Genomic DNA, 13855 nt, shown 5'->3' on the forward strand with positions numbered 1-13855 from the left:
ATCTTATCTTATCTTATCTTATCTTATCTTATCTTATCTTATCTTATATATTAATACATATTAATAACTAGAACTGGAATTACAAGTGGTTGTAAGTGTCCCAAAGTAGGTGCTGGGAACCAAACCTGGGTGCCAGTAATGACTGAACTATCTCTTGCAAATTTTTCCAATGGTCTTTAATTTCTTCTTTTAAATGAATATTATTGCTGTCGTTTTAGTGAAATGGACCATGAAGACACAGATCACACTCCAAAGGACACCACATACAAGAAAGTCATTTTCAGAAAATACCTTGATAGTACTTTCACAAGTCGTGATCCTCGGGCAGAATATGAGGAGCACCTTGGCATTCTTGGTCCTGTCATCCGAGCTGAAGTGGACGATGTGATACAAGTGAGTCATCACTTGAACCCTCTAGGGGACTCTATAGGGGACTTGCCACAAGCACCAAAAGTTGCCTAAGGTGAAGGCAACAGAACTATAGGGAATTGGCTTCCCAGAATTAACAAATAATTGTACTCTTTCCCCACAAAGACTGCTTGGCTCTTTGACAATTTTTGAACTACAAAAAAGATCTTATACTTTTTAACAGTCAAAATGATTTAATCTGGAAGAAGTAGCACTGAGATTTCTAGCTGAAGCCAGCCTGTCTTCAACTAAAATGGAAAACAAGTCAACAGTATTTCATGGCTGAGGTGGGAACAGCAATAGCATTGATTTATAAAAATGTCCCTTTACTTTCTTAAGAGACGAGATAGTGAAATGAAAAGAAACTAGAAAACAGAGTAAAGATGCCTCTCTACCCTAAATGAGTGAGCCGGTTTCTTAAGTATCTTACCAGACTTAGTCATTGAGTGCTTTCAAAATCCTGTATCCAGTTCCCAGACAATAGCTTATTTTTATTGTTATGGGGTATCTACACAACCAGAATTCAAATTGAAAGTCTTTATTAAGCAGACCAGCGACTGCCTGGAGAGAAACACTTTCACAAATCAGCCCCATAGAATGCATATTATAGGAAGTTTTTAAAGATAAAGAACATAGAAAAACTATATCCTGGTTTGCAGTTGCAGAAGGAAGCAAGCAAGCAAGCAAGCAGTTTAATAGAAGCCAAGAATATGCAGTTAGCTGGAGCCTTTTGACTCTGAGTTTCTAGAACAGTGTTGAGTGCTTTCCCACAGGACTTTTCATGGTAGGGGTTAGAAACCAAAAATGGCTTCAGCTGAGACAAGATGGAAAAACCTTTACCCTGTTACATCATAATTCCCCCATCCTTCTTCACCTTTCACATATCAAACAATAAACAAAATAATAATAATAAGCAAACAAGACACATGAGAAAATGCTGTGAATCTAAAGTAAACCACTCTGTGTCCAAAACCATAACATTTTACTGGTGTATTTACCAAACTGTCAATGACTATTTGCTCTTTTTCAAAAGACACAGAGGGTCGGGGAAATGGCTCAGTGGGTAAAGAGTAACCACTTAGCATGTGATATGCAAGCCCCTGTCCTTGAACTCCAACACATCAAGACCAATCAATCATAAAAGACAGTGGAAATCTGTTTTAGTCAGCTTTTTGTTGCTGTGGTAAAACAACTGAGGTAAGAACCTAAGGAGGAAAAACTTCTTTAAGCCTATTATTTCATCCATGGTTGCTTGACTTCTTTGCTTTGGGTCCTCCATTGAGGCTGGACAAGATGGCTGCTCACCTCATGGTGGCTAGGACTTAAAGAGAAAGAAAGGGAGATGCCAGTGTCCTGAGATCTCTTCAAGGCATGCTCCAAGTACGCTATCTTCCTTCCATTAAACACTTGGCCCCACATCCAAAAGTTTTACCTCCCAAAGTGTCACAGGCTGGCAACTAAGCCATCATCAACACATGGTTTGGGGATCACAAAGCAATAATAAGATATAAGTCTCTTAATGGCTCTATACATTCCCTGAAGATATAAGAAGCTTTCTGTTGAGTGATTGGTCACTAGAAGTCACAGAGGAAAGCAACCAGAAGATTTATCCATGAGCCTGATGACTCTATGCATAGTCTCAACTGTCATCAGGGGTCTTAGTCCATCTTTGCATTTCCCAACTTAGTCACACCCAGGCTTTCCCTGCAGACTCCTTTCTACTCTTCTGGGAGCCTAAAATGACCCTCTTCTGATTTGTTCATTCTATAAGGGTCAATCCCATTTTTCCTGAGAACCTTTCCATGGTTCTTCCAAATTCTCCTATACACTCAGGTGGCAGCTGTGTTCCAAGGCAGTCCCCTACCAAACCCATTCACACTCTTTGTAGCACCTGTTATATCCAGATTTGTGCTTCTGGTTCACTCATGTCTGTCTCTCATTACCAGCAATCTGAAAGCTTATTAGGGTCAAGAACCATGCCTTATTCAGGTTCAAACCTCACTTGTGGGTATGTTAGATCTTTGTTGCTGTGACAAAATATACAGGGGAAACTATTTAAAAGGAAAGATTTCTTTTGGCTTATGGGTTTAGTGCATTCTGTTTATAGTTACCTGCCCTCCATCTCTGTGTGTGCCCCAGAGAGCCCCTTTCTTCACCACATTCCAATAATATGATCGAATTATGAATCTGCCATCCTATTTATCTGTTGATCAGAACCCTCATGGTATAATCATCATCCTGAAGTCTCACAACCAAATAAGCTCTCAACACATGAGTCTGGAACAGACACTTTGAACCCTTAGAGAAGTAACTTACAATAGCTTAGCTTGAGCCTAAGAACACATTTTAGTGTTTCTAGGGTAAGTTGCTCAGGCCCTAATTTATGAGATCATTGGTAAAATAGATTAAGTAATGTGCATAAATTAATTTGCAATTATAGACACCCAGTATACCCTAGCTCTGATATCATAACTGCCTGTCACAGCCTGTAGCACTGTGGCTTTGGTTTGGTGTTCTTGGTATGTTAATACATTTGTGGATCACCCTTTTCTTTCTTTTTTTTTTCCCTCTAGGTTCGATTTAAAAATTTAGCATCCAGACCGTATTCTCTTCATGCCCATGGACTTTCCTATGAAAAGTCCTCAGAGGGAGAGACTTACGAAGATGAGTCTCCTGAATGGTTTCAGGAAGATGACGCTGTCCAGCCCAATAGCAGTTACACATATGTATGGCATGCCACTGAGCGCTCGGGGCCAGAGGACCCTGGCTCTGCCTGCCGGGCTTGGGCCTACTATTCTGCTGTGAATGTGGTAGGTTTCAGGTTCTTATCTCTCCCTCATCATATAGCCATAGTCCACCATTTCTTATTAAAAGTCTCTCCTGTGAACTGGGCAGTGGGGGCACATGCCTTTAATCTCAGCATTCAGGAGGCAGAGGCAAGCAGATCTGAGTTTGAGGCCAGCCTGGTCTACAGAGTGAGTAGCCAGGGCTACACAGAGAAGCCTTGTCTTAAAACCTACCCCCTCCCTCAACACACACACCAAAAGAGCCTCTCCTGCTTTGTGTGTGTGTGTGTTGTTGAGGGGGGTAGGTATTAAGAAAGGACTGCCATCCACAATATGGCTGCTATAGCCAGGAGTTCTCTATATAGTTCTTCAGAAATGGCACAGAGAAAAGCGTTCATCCAATGGACGTCATGGGGATTACATAAATGAGGTGTGCTCATTAACAATTTTAAAGTAGTTTAGTCTTAAGCCAGGCTTTGGAGAACTGCAGGAGGTCAGGAGGGGACAAGAGAAGGAACAAGCCAACAGTGTGGGCACAGATCACATGCTGGGTTTGGGAGTTTAAGGAACAAAGTTTTTCCCTGCTCCAGTTAAGCCAGGGGGAGACTCAGTTTGTTACTTAATGAATACCCTTTGCTAATAAGGAATTTTTGTATTTTGATAAGTCAATCCTGTTCTGAGTTAAGTAAGCACACAGAGAGGAGGCTGTGGTGTCCCCAGAGGAATAATCCAGGCACATTCCACCCCAAACAGCCAGAAAGGGAGGAATAACTAGCTTCTATAGACAAACTGTGCTGGCCACGGCAAGCTATGCCAACTCCCCTGGCCTCTTGGCTGGCCTTTGGCACCTAAGAAAGCCAGTAGGAAGCCAGCATCCATGCAGTGCCTTCTGCAAGCTAAGCTCCTCTTTCCCATATACCATGAGACACAGAGGCCTTTGCACAGTGAGACACCCAGACAAGAGGTGGCTGAGGACTCTTTCCAGGTTCACAGCCAAACCCAGGGTCTCCTCTATACTCAACAAATATTCTTCACTGAACGACACCCACCCCCACAAGTCTGTGTGGGTGTTCTTCTAAACTTAGATGTAAATACCCATTCTTGTCACTACAGGGGCACTAGGAATTTACCCTTTCATAACCACAGGTTCTAAAATTAAAATAAGATAAAAGGTTTTGCATGGTGGCCAAGATCTGTGATTACAGCCACTCAGGAGGCTATGAAATTGGCTCAGAGTGAAATCAAGGATGGTGTGAGAAATTTAGTGAGATCCTATCCTGAAAAATTAAAGAGGCTAGGAATGGAAATCAGTTTAATTCCCAGCTCCAAAATGGAGAGGGAGAGAAAGAAGGAGGGTGAGGAAGGAGGAGAAATTAGTAAACATATGTTCAATGAATGTATTTATATTTGCCATTTAGTACCATTGGAATTAAATAAGATACTACAGACAAAGCCTTTAATGCAGTATAGTTCCTCAATAAACAATATCTATTTGGTTGTCAACATTATTGTTACTCAGATAAAGGATAACTACCCAGGCTTATTAACTACTGATCTTCAAGTTTGGAGCCTCTAAAATGAGATTTTCTGTTATGTGAGAGCTGTGATTGTTGGAAGAGAAAAAAAAATCCAGGTGGAAGGAAAGCGTTTTCAGTTTGCTCTTCTTTTCCTCCAGGAGAGAGACATCCACTCGGGCTTGATCGGCCCCCTTCTGATCTGTCGGAAAGGAACACTTCACAGGGAGAGCAACCTGCCCATGGACATGAGAGAGTTTGTCTTACTCTTCATGGTCTTTGATGAGAAGAAGAGCTGGTACTATGAAAAGTCCAAAGGGTCATGGAGAATTGAATCTCCAGAAGAGAAAAATTCCCACGAGTTTCACGGTATGTTTCCTCTGTCTGTGATCTACTCTCTGATTAAAGCGTACCAGGTCACGGTGGTTCCTGCCCTTAGGCCTTCACAAGATTAGACCTTAGATGTTCCCGAGGAGTCAGGAGCACCAGTGAAGCCTGAGTCCTCGGCATCCTAAAGACAGGATTCGGCTGGTAGGAAAGCCTGCTAAAGATCATCGAGAGAGTGCAGGATAGCACACATGGGCTACTGCCAGATAAACCAACAAGAAAATGGGCACTGTGCCCCAGATAGCAGCATACATTGGAATGAGCATGACATCACTCTTTATGACAATAATGACTTTGTTTCTTGTTCTCTAAAAAAGTGAGTATTCACACTAAGACATGATCACATTTGTGTCTCTTCTGAAAACAAGGTGGCTCTTGGAGGCCCGTCTCTCTGCACTTGCAGGCAGCACCTATGCCAGGGAGCCTGAGAATTTAAGGAACTAGGAAGTTAAGTAGCCAGATGACAGGACACTGGCAAGAGAGCTCGCACTTAGGAGGTCACACTTGGGAAAGTATCTCTGTTCAGAAGTCCTTTGATCAGTCGCCCCCCCCACCCCCTTTTCATCTGCCTGTGGCCTGCAAATTGGCAGATAAATTACAAAACAGCTTTAGAGAATGAAGGGCTTAGTGCACAGCCAAAAATGACAACAGCTAGAAATCAGAATTAAATAAAGACAAGTGTATGCTAGGACAGCTCAGCAAAGAAGAACACTTGCTTCCAAACCCAAGAACTATTCCCTCAAACCTGAGAACCACTCCCTTAAACCCGAATGATGGGAGGAAAAACCAGATTTCCATAAGGTGGCCTCTAAATGTAAATGTCACCACATATTTGGTCACATGCACACACCCGAACACACACATGCACACCCACATGCACACACATGTACACATAAATTTAAAAGTAAATGAAAGACAAGTGAAGCCTATTTTCACAGTTTAAAAATGGAGGTGGTTGTCCTGAAATTTCTGATTACTGAGGACTTGTGCCTCAGGTAATGAGTCTGTCAGAATATTGGGAAAGAAGAAACTTGCACTTGCCTAAAATCTCAACACTCTGGAGGCTGAAGTAGGAGGAGAAGAAAGTTGGAGACAAGCCTGAGCTCCCCCATAAGATCTGTCTCAAGGAATACATACATACATACATACATACATACATACATACATACATACATACATATGTACATACATACATACATACCATGGGTCAAGATGTTTTTATAACATGCTATTAGATGCCACTTCTAGCCAGCCACTGAGGCTAGGTAGCCCTGTATCAGTAGCACACTCAAGACACACTTCTTCTATACTTGACCCTACTTGAAGGAGAAATTCAATAGTGTCCTGTAAAAATACTTTGAGATAACAAGCAGGCAAACAATGATTTGTTGTAAAAATCCCACCCATGAAGGATGAAATCTGCTTTTCATGAAAACATTTAAAGATTTTAAAAATTCAAATGTCAAAAGATTCTGTTAAATAGAATACAGTTGGTTCAGACAACTATTGGACAGGCTACAAATAGTGTTCCTTGCTCCTCCCCTCCTTTCTCTCCCCTCCCCTCCCCTCCCTTCTCTCTCCTCCCCTCCCCAACCCCTCCCTTTCCCTCCCTTCTCTCCCCTCTAGGCCTCTCAGCCCTGGAGCTTGCTCACATGAGCAGAAAGTGCGCCCTGTAGAAGTCCCCTCAGCCTAGTAAGAAAGTGCAGGCTGCAGTCAGACAGGCTTGTCTCTCAGCAATGCCCCTTGTTTAAGGAGCACCCTCCAAGAAACACTTCCTGATTTTCTCAAAAATTCAGATACATTTAGTACAGTTCAATACTAAATAACACTTCATAATTTGCTGACACTATGTAATCCCAACCTATAGTATTTATCAGGCTATGTGACAAACAGACCTCTGGAGTCCCCAGCCCCTGCCTGGCTTTTGTAGCCTGTGCTCAGGAGATACATGAAGTAGTGACTAACTGAGCAAATCCTATCATTCAGCTCCATCTACCAAACGTTCATTGAGTACTTGTTTAAAGTCCTCACTCTCATATCCTATGCAGCTATCCAACAAGGCCAACACAATTATCACCTCAATGCCCTTCACTCTTACGACATCTAATTCCTTAACAGAAACTGAAGCATGGGGTGAGGGCTGGTGCCCAGGTATGTAACTAGGCGTTCTCATACTTTGTATGATTTCACAAGTGCCAAAAAAATTTCAACTCCTTTCCTTTTTTTTTTTTCAACTCCTTTCCTTTCAAAAGTTTTCTTGACTGGTTTCCAAAATCCTACAGCAATCCCATGAAGAAGAGAATTCTTCTCTTGCTTATGATCCAGTTAAGTACTTAGTAGCAACAAGATTTAACATTAGCCTTTTTGTGTTATATTTTTAAGGTGATTAAGATTGTATCAGGTGCTTTAAACACACACAAACACATGCAGACCCACACCATACCACACACACACACAGTACATATAGACACACACAGAGAGATACACCACACACACATACACACCACATTCAGACACACAGAGAGACATACACCACACACACAGAGAGACATAGACCACACACACACACACACACATACCACATCATACCACATACACACAGACATACACCACACACATACCACATATACACAGACACACACAGACATACACCACACACACAAACACACAACACATACACATAGACACAAACTCACACACAAGCACACACACAGCACACATGCACAGGCACACAATGGTAGTATGCCCAAGGATAAATCAAGAAGGCCTTGGACTCAAGGTCACCTTGGGCTAAAGAGTGAGTTCCATGCTGGCCTGAGGTATATATACCAAGACCCCATCTCAAAACAAAATAAAACAAAACAAAGCAAAACAAAACAAAACTAAATCCACCTATTTCACTAAAGTAGTGTAGATACAACCTGGCAGTCTTAGACTCTAACCTGAGAGGTGGGTAGAGGAGCGGTCTCTGCAAGGAGAGAATGACACACTGAACCTGTCATTTACTGTCACCCTGGGGCTTTGCATTTTCCGCCCTTTTTCATTTTTCTACAGCAAAGGAACACTCATACTATCCATGTGAAGGACAAATGGACAAAGCCTTAAGCAGGAGAGGGACAAAATCTAGGGAAAAGAGAGACAAAAGCTGTTTTGAAATGGAGCTAATTCATACTTTTGTAGGTGTCTGTGAAGTAACCTAAGGATTTGGAAGTTCTAATTTAGCCTCTTATTAGTTCTATGGAACTGCCAAGGACTCTTTCTATATCTGGATAGGCTTTGGAATGCTCAGCAGTGAGGAAGATGAGTGGCGAGTGGGGGTCTGGCCTGACTCCTTGTGTATACAAGTTTTTAATTGATTACAACTCTCTTTCCTTTCAGCAATTAATGGGATGATCTACAACCTGCCCGGCCTGAAAATGTACGAGCAAGAGTGGGTGAGGCTACACCTGCTGAACGTGGGTGGCTCCCAAGATATTCACGTGGTTCACTTTCACGGCCAGACCCTGCTGGATAATAGGACCAAACAGCACCAGCTAGGGGTCTGGCCCCTTCTGCCTGGTAAAGATCTGAGTGATGGAAGAGGTCCCCGCTAAGGGATAGAAAGATGGGACACCTGTAATTGGCTCTCTTTCTCTCTCTGTACATCTACTATTTAAGGAATCAGAAGAGAAGATCTAGATCCCAAGGCGAAGCTCTGTTTCTGTGCTGTATACAGAGCACAAAACAGGTCCCCTATGAGCCGTGTGTAGGCACCTCGAAGGACAGATTTGCAAGCTCACATGGTTCTACAAAGATTCTGTGTCTCATGCAGTTTCTTCTGGGCCTCTGTGTGTCATAAGAATTAGATTTAAGTACATGACAGGATAAGACACAGAGGCACAGGAAAAGAGAAACAGATGCTGCTCAGAGGTTGATTAGAAACTTAAATTGAGCTCTTCTGGATTCTTGAAATCCACTTCTGAAACCTTTCTGAGGAAGTGACTCTGGGAATCATAATCTTGAACAGATCCATGACTCTGTTTGGAAGGCTAGATCTTTGAAAGGGTATCCTTTCAATGACTGGAAGAGCTGACAGAGGTATAGAGAGCTTTTCATGAGAAAGTGGGAGGGTTAGTGTAGATCTAAACAACCTACAGTCATCGGAGAAGAGTTTTTTTTGTTGTGTCCCTGAGTTGTTTCCAGGGAGATCTGCTAGTGAAAGGAGTTATGAGGGCGAGATGCCACTGAAGACCCAGGACACCAGCTAGGATACACATCTACCGAGAGTTTACTCTCAGAGATCTTGGATAAGAGTAGGCCTTGAGGAAGAGAATCGGGGTTCTGCATCTTTTCCAAGGTCCGAGGAACTAGTGAAAGGCAATCCCTTTGCAGGAGTTAGGGTGAGGAAGTCACTGTGTAAATTGGTCTCATATGTGGACATGGGGGAAGTCATTATGTGTATTGGTCTTACATGTGAAAATGGGGTTCAGATGGCTCGGTTTTTAAAGAAGATGGAGAAATGGCTCCTTGTTTGATTCTCCCATGCCACTTTCTAAGAAACCTAGAAAATGATGTTTTGCCTAACAGGATGGACCAACAAATTCAGCCCATATTTTCACCAGAAAAGAACATGAGAAATCTTGCTCACTGTGTTTGAGATGGATAGCCATCAGCTGTTAAGTTTTACTTACAATCAGGGATGTGGTCCTAAATTATGGTCAATGAAATCTAAGCATGGGCTCCATTGGCAGAGTAAACATTAAGTGTCAGATAAATAAGCAGAAGTTTCAGAAACCTTTTCACTTTTTCTGAAACAATTTATATATAATTTATCCAAGTATTTACACTTTTGAGAGTATTTGAAACCGTAAGGAAAGGATTTTTTATTCCTTACATATTAACAAAGAAAAAGAAAGAAAGAAAACACATTTAATAACCATAAAGTTGAATCATTTTGAAACTTGAATTGTGAGTGGGCTAACTTTTAACAATACATTTAGATAAATAAAAAATTTCTTTTTAAGGGGAGCTGGTAGATTTTTTTTAAATGTCTGAGTGATTTATTTTTTAGCATTTTTTCTTATTTGTCTGATGGTTTATTTGCTCAAAATAGTCTCATGTGTCCCCGTGCAGTAACAGATGGCCTTGAATCCTGATCTTTCTGCCTCCTCCTTAAGAGCACTTTGATCAGCAGCACACACTGAGGTGCCCAGTTTATAGGGTTCTTGGTCAACATCGGGACTTTGAATTCGAGGCAAGCATTCTCCTGACTGTGTACCTCCCCACCCTTGCTTTGGTGATTTGTGGGTTCTGGTGCTGTAGCTGTTATTAGATTCATCTTCATATGTAACAGCCTCAAGAGAAATGCATCTCTTTTAATTGAAGTCTCCTCTGTAGCTTTGGGATACAGGGACTTACTTGTTAACCACTGAGTTTGTAATTTTGTCCTTCATTCTCTATTTTAGGTTCATTTAAAACTCTTGAAATGAAGCCATCCAAGTCTGGCTGGTGGCTCCTAGACACAGAGGTTGGAGAAAACCAGGTAGCCGGCATGCAAACGCCATTTCTCATCATAGACAAAGGTATCACTCCCATGGTATTTACTGGTGAGGGAGTGCCTAGTACTAGACTGTTTACAACTTCCAGATTGCAAATAATCTGATTCTCACCATTCTGCTGTGAAAATGTCAAACAGGCCTTATTTTCTGGCCATTAAAAATATAACAATTATCTCTACAACCCTAACAAATAGGTCAAATATCCAATGACTGGGGAACCAATAGAAAGTGCCCTTCCTCATAATAAGTGATCCATGGGAAAATATACATAAGAAAATCTCTAAATTCCTAGAGTAGAGCAGAAAGAGTTATCAGAATTCTGCAGTAACAAGTAGTAATCTATTCATTCATTATTAGTTCTTGCCAAGCGTCTGCCGTCTACCAAATACAGTGCTCACATCCAGGTACCCATCATCTGGTATTTCCTTCCTTGAGCAAGATGTAAATAACATTGCACTCTCCAGGTCAATGGCCAAGAGTGTAGTCTTATGAGTAATAGTACTTACTGTAAATAATTTGCTTTAAAATCCAACCAGATGGACATCAGCATAAACATATATTTTTTTAAAGACTCCAGTTGTTCAGGCTGTGGTAGCTACTATTCTGATAAACACCAGTCTTGCTGAGTGTTTATCTCTTTCTAATCAGGCATATTAAAGTCATTATCATGGATGGTAAACAAAAATAATCACTAGCCATAGAGGTTTTACCTGTCATATGTATTTTCTAAGCAAAAACTATTTATTTTTGTTTTTGTTTTTCCATAGAGTGTAAGATGCCAATGGGACTAAGCACTGGTGTCATCTCTGATTCACAGATCAAGGCTTCGGAATATCTGAGTAAGTAGGGACATCATAGCCTGTGACTGGTCATTCGTGACAATTCCTGTCTCCGGGCTCTCATCTGCATAGCTTAATGAAATAGCCCCATTTATGGTGCTCCTCTGGTAGAGGAAGAAGAAATATTTCAGGAGCAAAAATATTATGCATACATTTATCATTTCCACTTCTTGTGATGTGTATTGTTCCCAAAGGGCCTTTTCTAGGAAAAATCAAGAACTCAATTTTGCTGATACCTCTACCTATGCAGCCCAGTAGTTCTACAGGGAATTGGCAGAGAGTAAATAGCTTAATCTTCTGACCTTGTAATCATTTCCCAAACTCCATTTATCTTGCCTACATTGGCTCACACACATAACCAGCCAGATTCACAAGACTCTAGCCTCCAAGGAAGATGGTTCCAATGTTTATTAGCCATTCGTCTAGTCAAGAAACTTGATCAAAATATCTCTTAATTTTTTTTTCATTCTGCCTCAAATCCCTTCCTGAGATCTAGAGGCTGTCTTCAAAAGAATAATGAGGCTCCCATATGTATTCCTCCCAAGTCTTCCTGTTTGGCAGCCATATTCGGCAGTAGCCATATCAACATAACTGAGAAAATACAAACATGACCTAGGTGCAAGAAAGGGTGGATGATGATTTACAACTGACTAAACATGGCCTGAAGCCAAAGTTTCGTCATCGAGGACTGGCTTGGCAGCCAATGTTCATGTCACCTGCCTGATTTCCTAACTATAGCATAAACCTTCCAAAGATCTGGTTCTCTGCTAGACTAAACTTATTTGAGAAATTGGTAGTTTCCATTGGGGGGGGGGGAAGGACTACTTCAAGCCAGGAATGGTAGTATATGGTTGAGGCAGAAAGACAAGACTATATATAACAAGACTTTCTTTCAAAAATAAATTAATTCACAAATTCCTTTTATTCTCCTTTTGAATTTAGCTCATTGGGAGCCCAGGTTAGCACGATTAAACAATGGTGGTTCATACAATGCTTGGAGTATAGAAAAAACTGCATTAGATTTCCCCATTAAACCTTGGATCCAGGTATGTCTAACTAACCTGATAATATTGATTGTGATTATGACACAACACCGGTGGTGGGTTTAGTTGTTTCTTGAAATGACAATTAAGGAAACAGTCACGAGTAGATGTAGTTACTGTTCTCAACAATTGCTTTCTCATAATCAACCCCGAGAGGTGGGTCAAGTAATTTTCTTTCTTTCTTTTTATTTTATTGGATATTTTATTTATTTACATTTCAGATGTTATCCCCTTACTCCATTCCCCCCAACCCTCTATCCTATCCCCCCTCTTCCTGCTTCTATGAGGGTGTGTCCCACCCACCCACTCCCACCTCCCAGCCCCCGAATTCCCCCACACTGGGGCATCCAGCCTTCACGGGACCAAGGGCCTCCTCTCCCACATATGCCCGACAAGGCCATCCTCTCCTACATATACAGTTGGAGCCATGGGTCCCTCCATGTGTGTTTCCAGGCTGGCGGTTTAGACCCTGGGAGCTCTGGTTGGTTGCCCCAACAAAGATGTCAACTGCTTTCCCAAAGTGAAACACAGCTAGTGGATCCCTACACTGACACTCAAGGTCAGATGTGCTTAGCTCAACTGTGGGTTGTATCCAACCATTTTTATGAATTTGCTAAGACCTTGGGCACTGTCCAATGCTAAAATAAAGCTGATTATGTCTTGAGTTATGGTAAGGTATGACTCACTAACAAGGTTGGTTCTGTTCACTGACTTGGCTGTATTGCAGGTGGACATGCAGAGGGAAGTTGTAGTCACCGGAATACAAACCCAAGGTGCTAAACACTACCTAAAGTCTTGCTTTACCACGGAGTTCCAAGTGGCTTACAGCTCTGACCAAACCAACTGGCAGATCTTCAGAGGGAACAGCACGAAGAGCGTAATGGTCTGAGCACATTTCTAGCTAAATCTTAAGACTCACCGCGGGCTTTCCATAGCAGCAGCCTTTCAAATTATATTCCAGGGAATTAGAAAAGTGAATGGTTTCCTAAGGGTCTTAGGAAGTAAAAACGATATTATTATGATGGATCTCTAAAATAAAGGGATATATGGAGCTACTGAAACTTCAAATCTCCACAGAACCTGAAAGGAGAAAATACATTTAAGCAAGCACCATTTCAAAACAGATTGGCAGATAGTATACAGCACAGTGTTCACCCTTGTTCAACACAGAGCCTATGTTAGAAGCTGCCTGCAAAGGTTTTTGATTTATTATCATATTTTCCTTTGTTCTTTATCTGACATATCTTGATTTATAGTGATTGTGGTCACCCAGTGATGCTCTGAGGCACTGTGCTTCTCAGGTTGCCTTAGAGGACATGCCAGAGGACTGACGGACTCCTG

The 13855-nt window shown here is 41.6% G+C and overlaps 1 protein-coding gene across 1 annotated transcript in view; it reads left to right on the forward strand.

The window, feature by feature from the left end:
• Positions 1-13855, forward strand: part of F5 (coagulation factor V) — a 68323-nt gene that overhangs the window by 43206 nt on the left and 11262 nt on the right. The window contains exons 14-21 of the mRNA XM_028757903.1: positions 219-393; positions 2982-3218; positions 4870-5077; positions 8474-8653; positions 10540-10656; positions 11400-11471; positions 12414-12517; positions 13242-13397. Of these exons, the coding sequence (XP_028613736.1) occupies positions 219-393; positions 2982-3218; positions 4870-5077; positions 8474-8653; positions 10540-10656; positions 11400-11471; positions 12414-12517; positions 13242-13397 (1249 nt within the window). The remainder of the gene's footprint in view (positions 1-218; positions 394-2981; positions 3219-4869; positions 5078-8473; positions 8654-10539; positions 10657-11399; positions 11472-12413; positions 12518-13241; positions 13398-13855) is intronic.

This window comes from Grammomys surdaster, unplaced genomic scaffold (assembly GCF_004785775.1).
Source record: "Grammomys surdaster isolate TR1022 unplaced genomic scaffold, NIH_TR_1.0 130, whole genome shotgun sequence".
Taxonomy (NCBI): Eukaryota; Metazoa; Chordata; class Mammalia; order Rodentia; family Muridae; genus Grammomys; species Grammomys surdaster.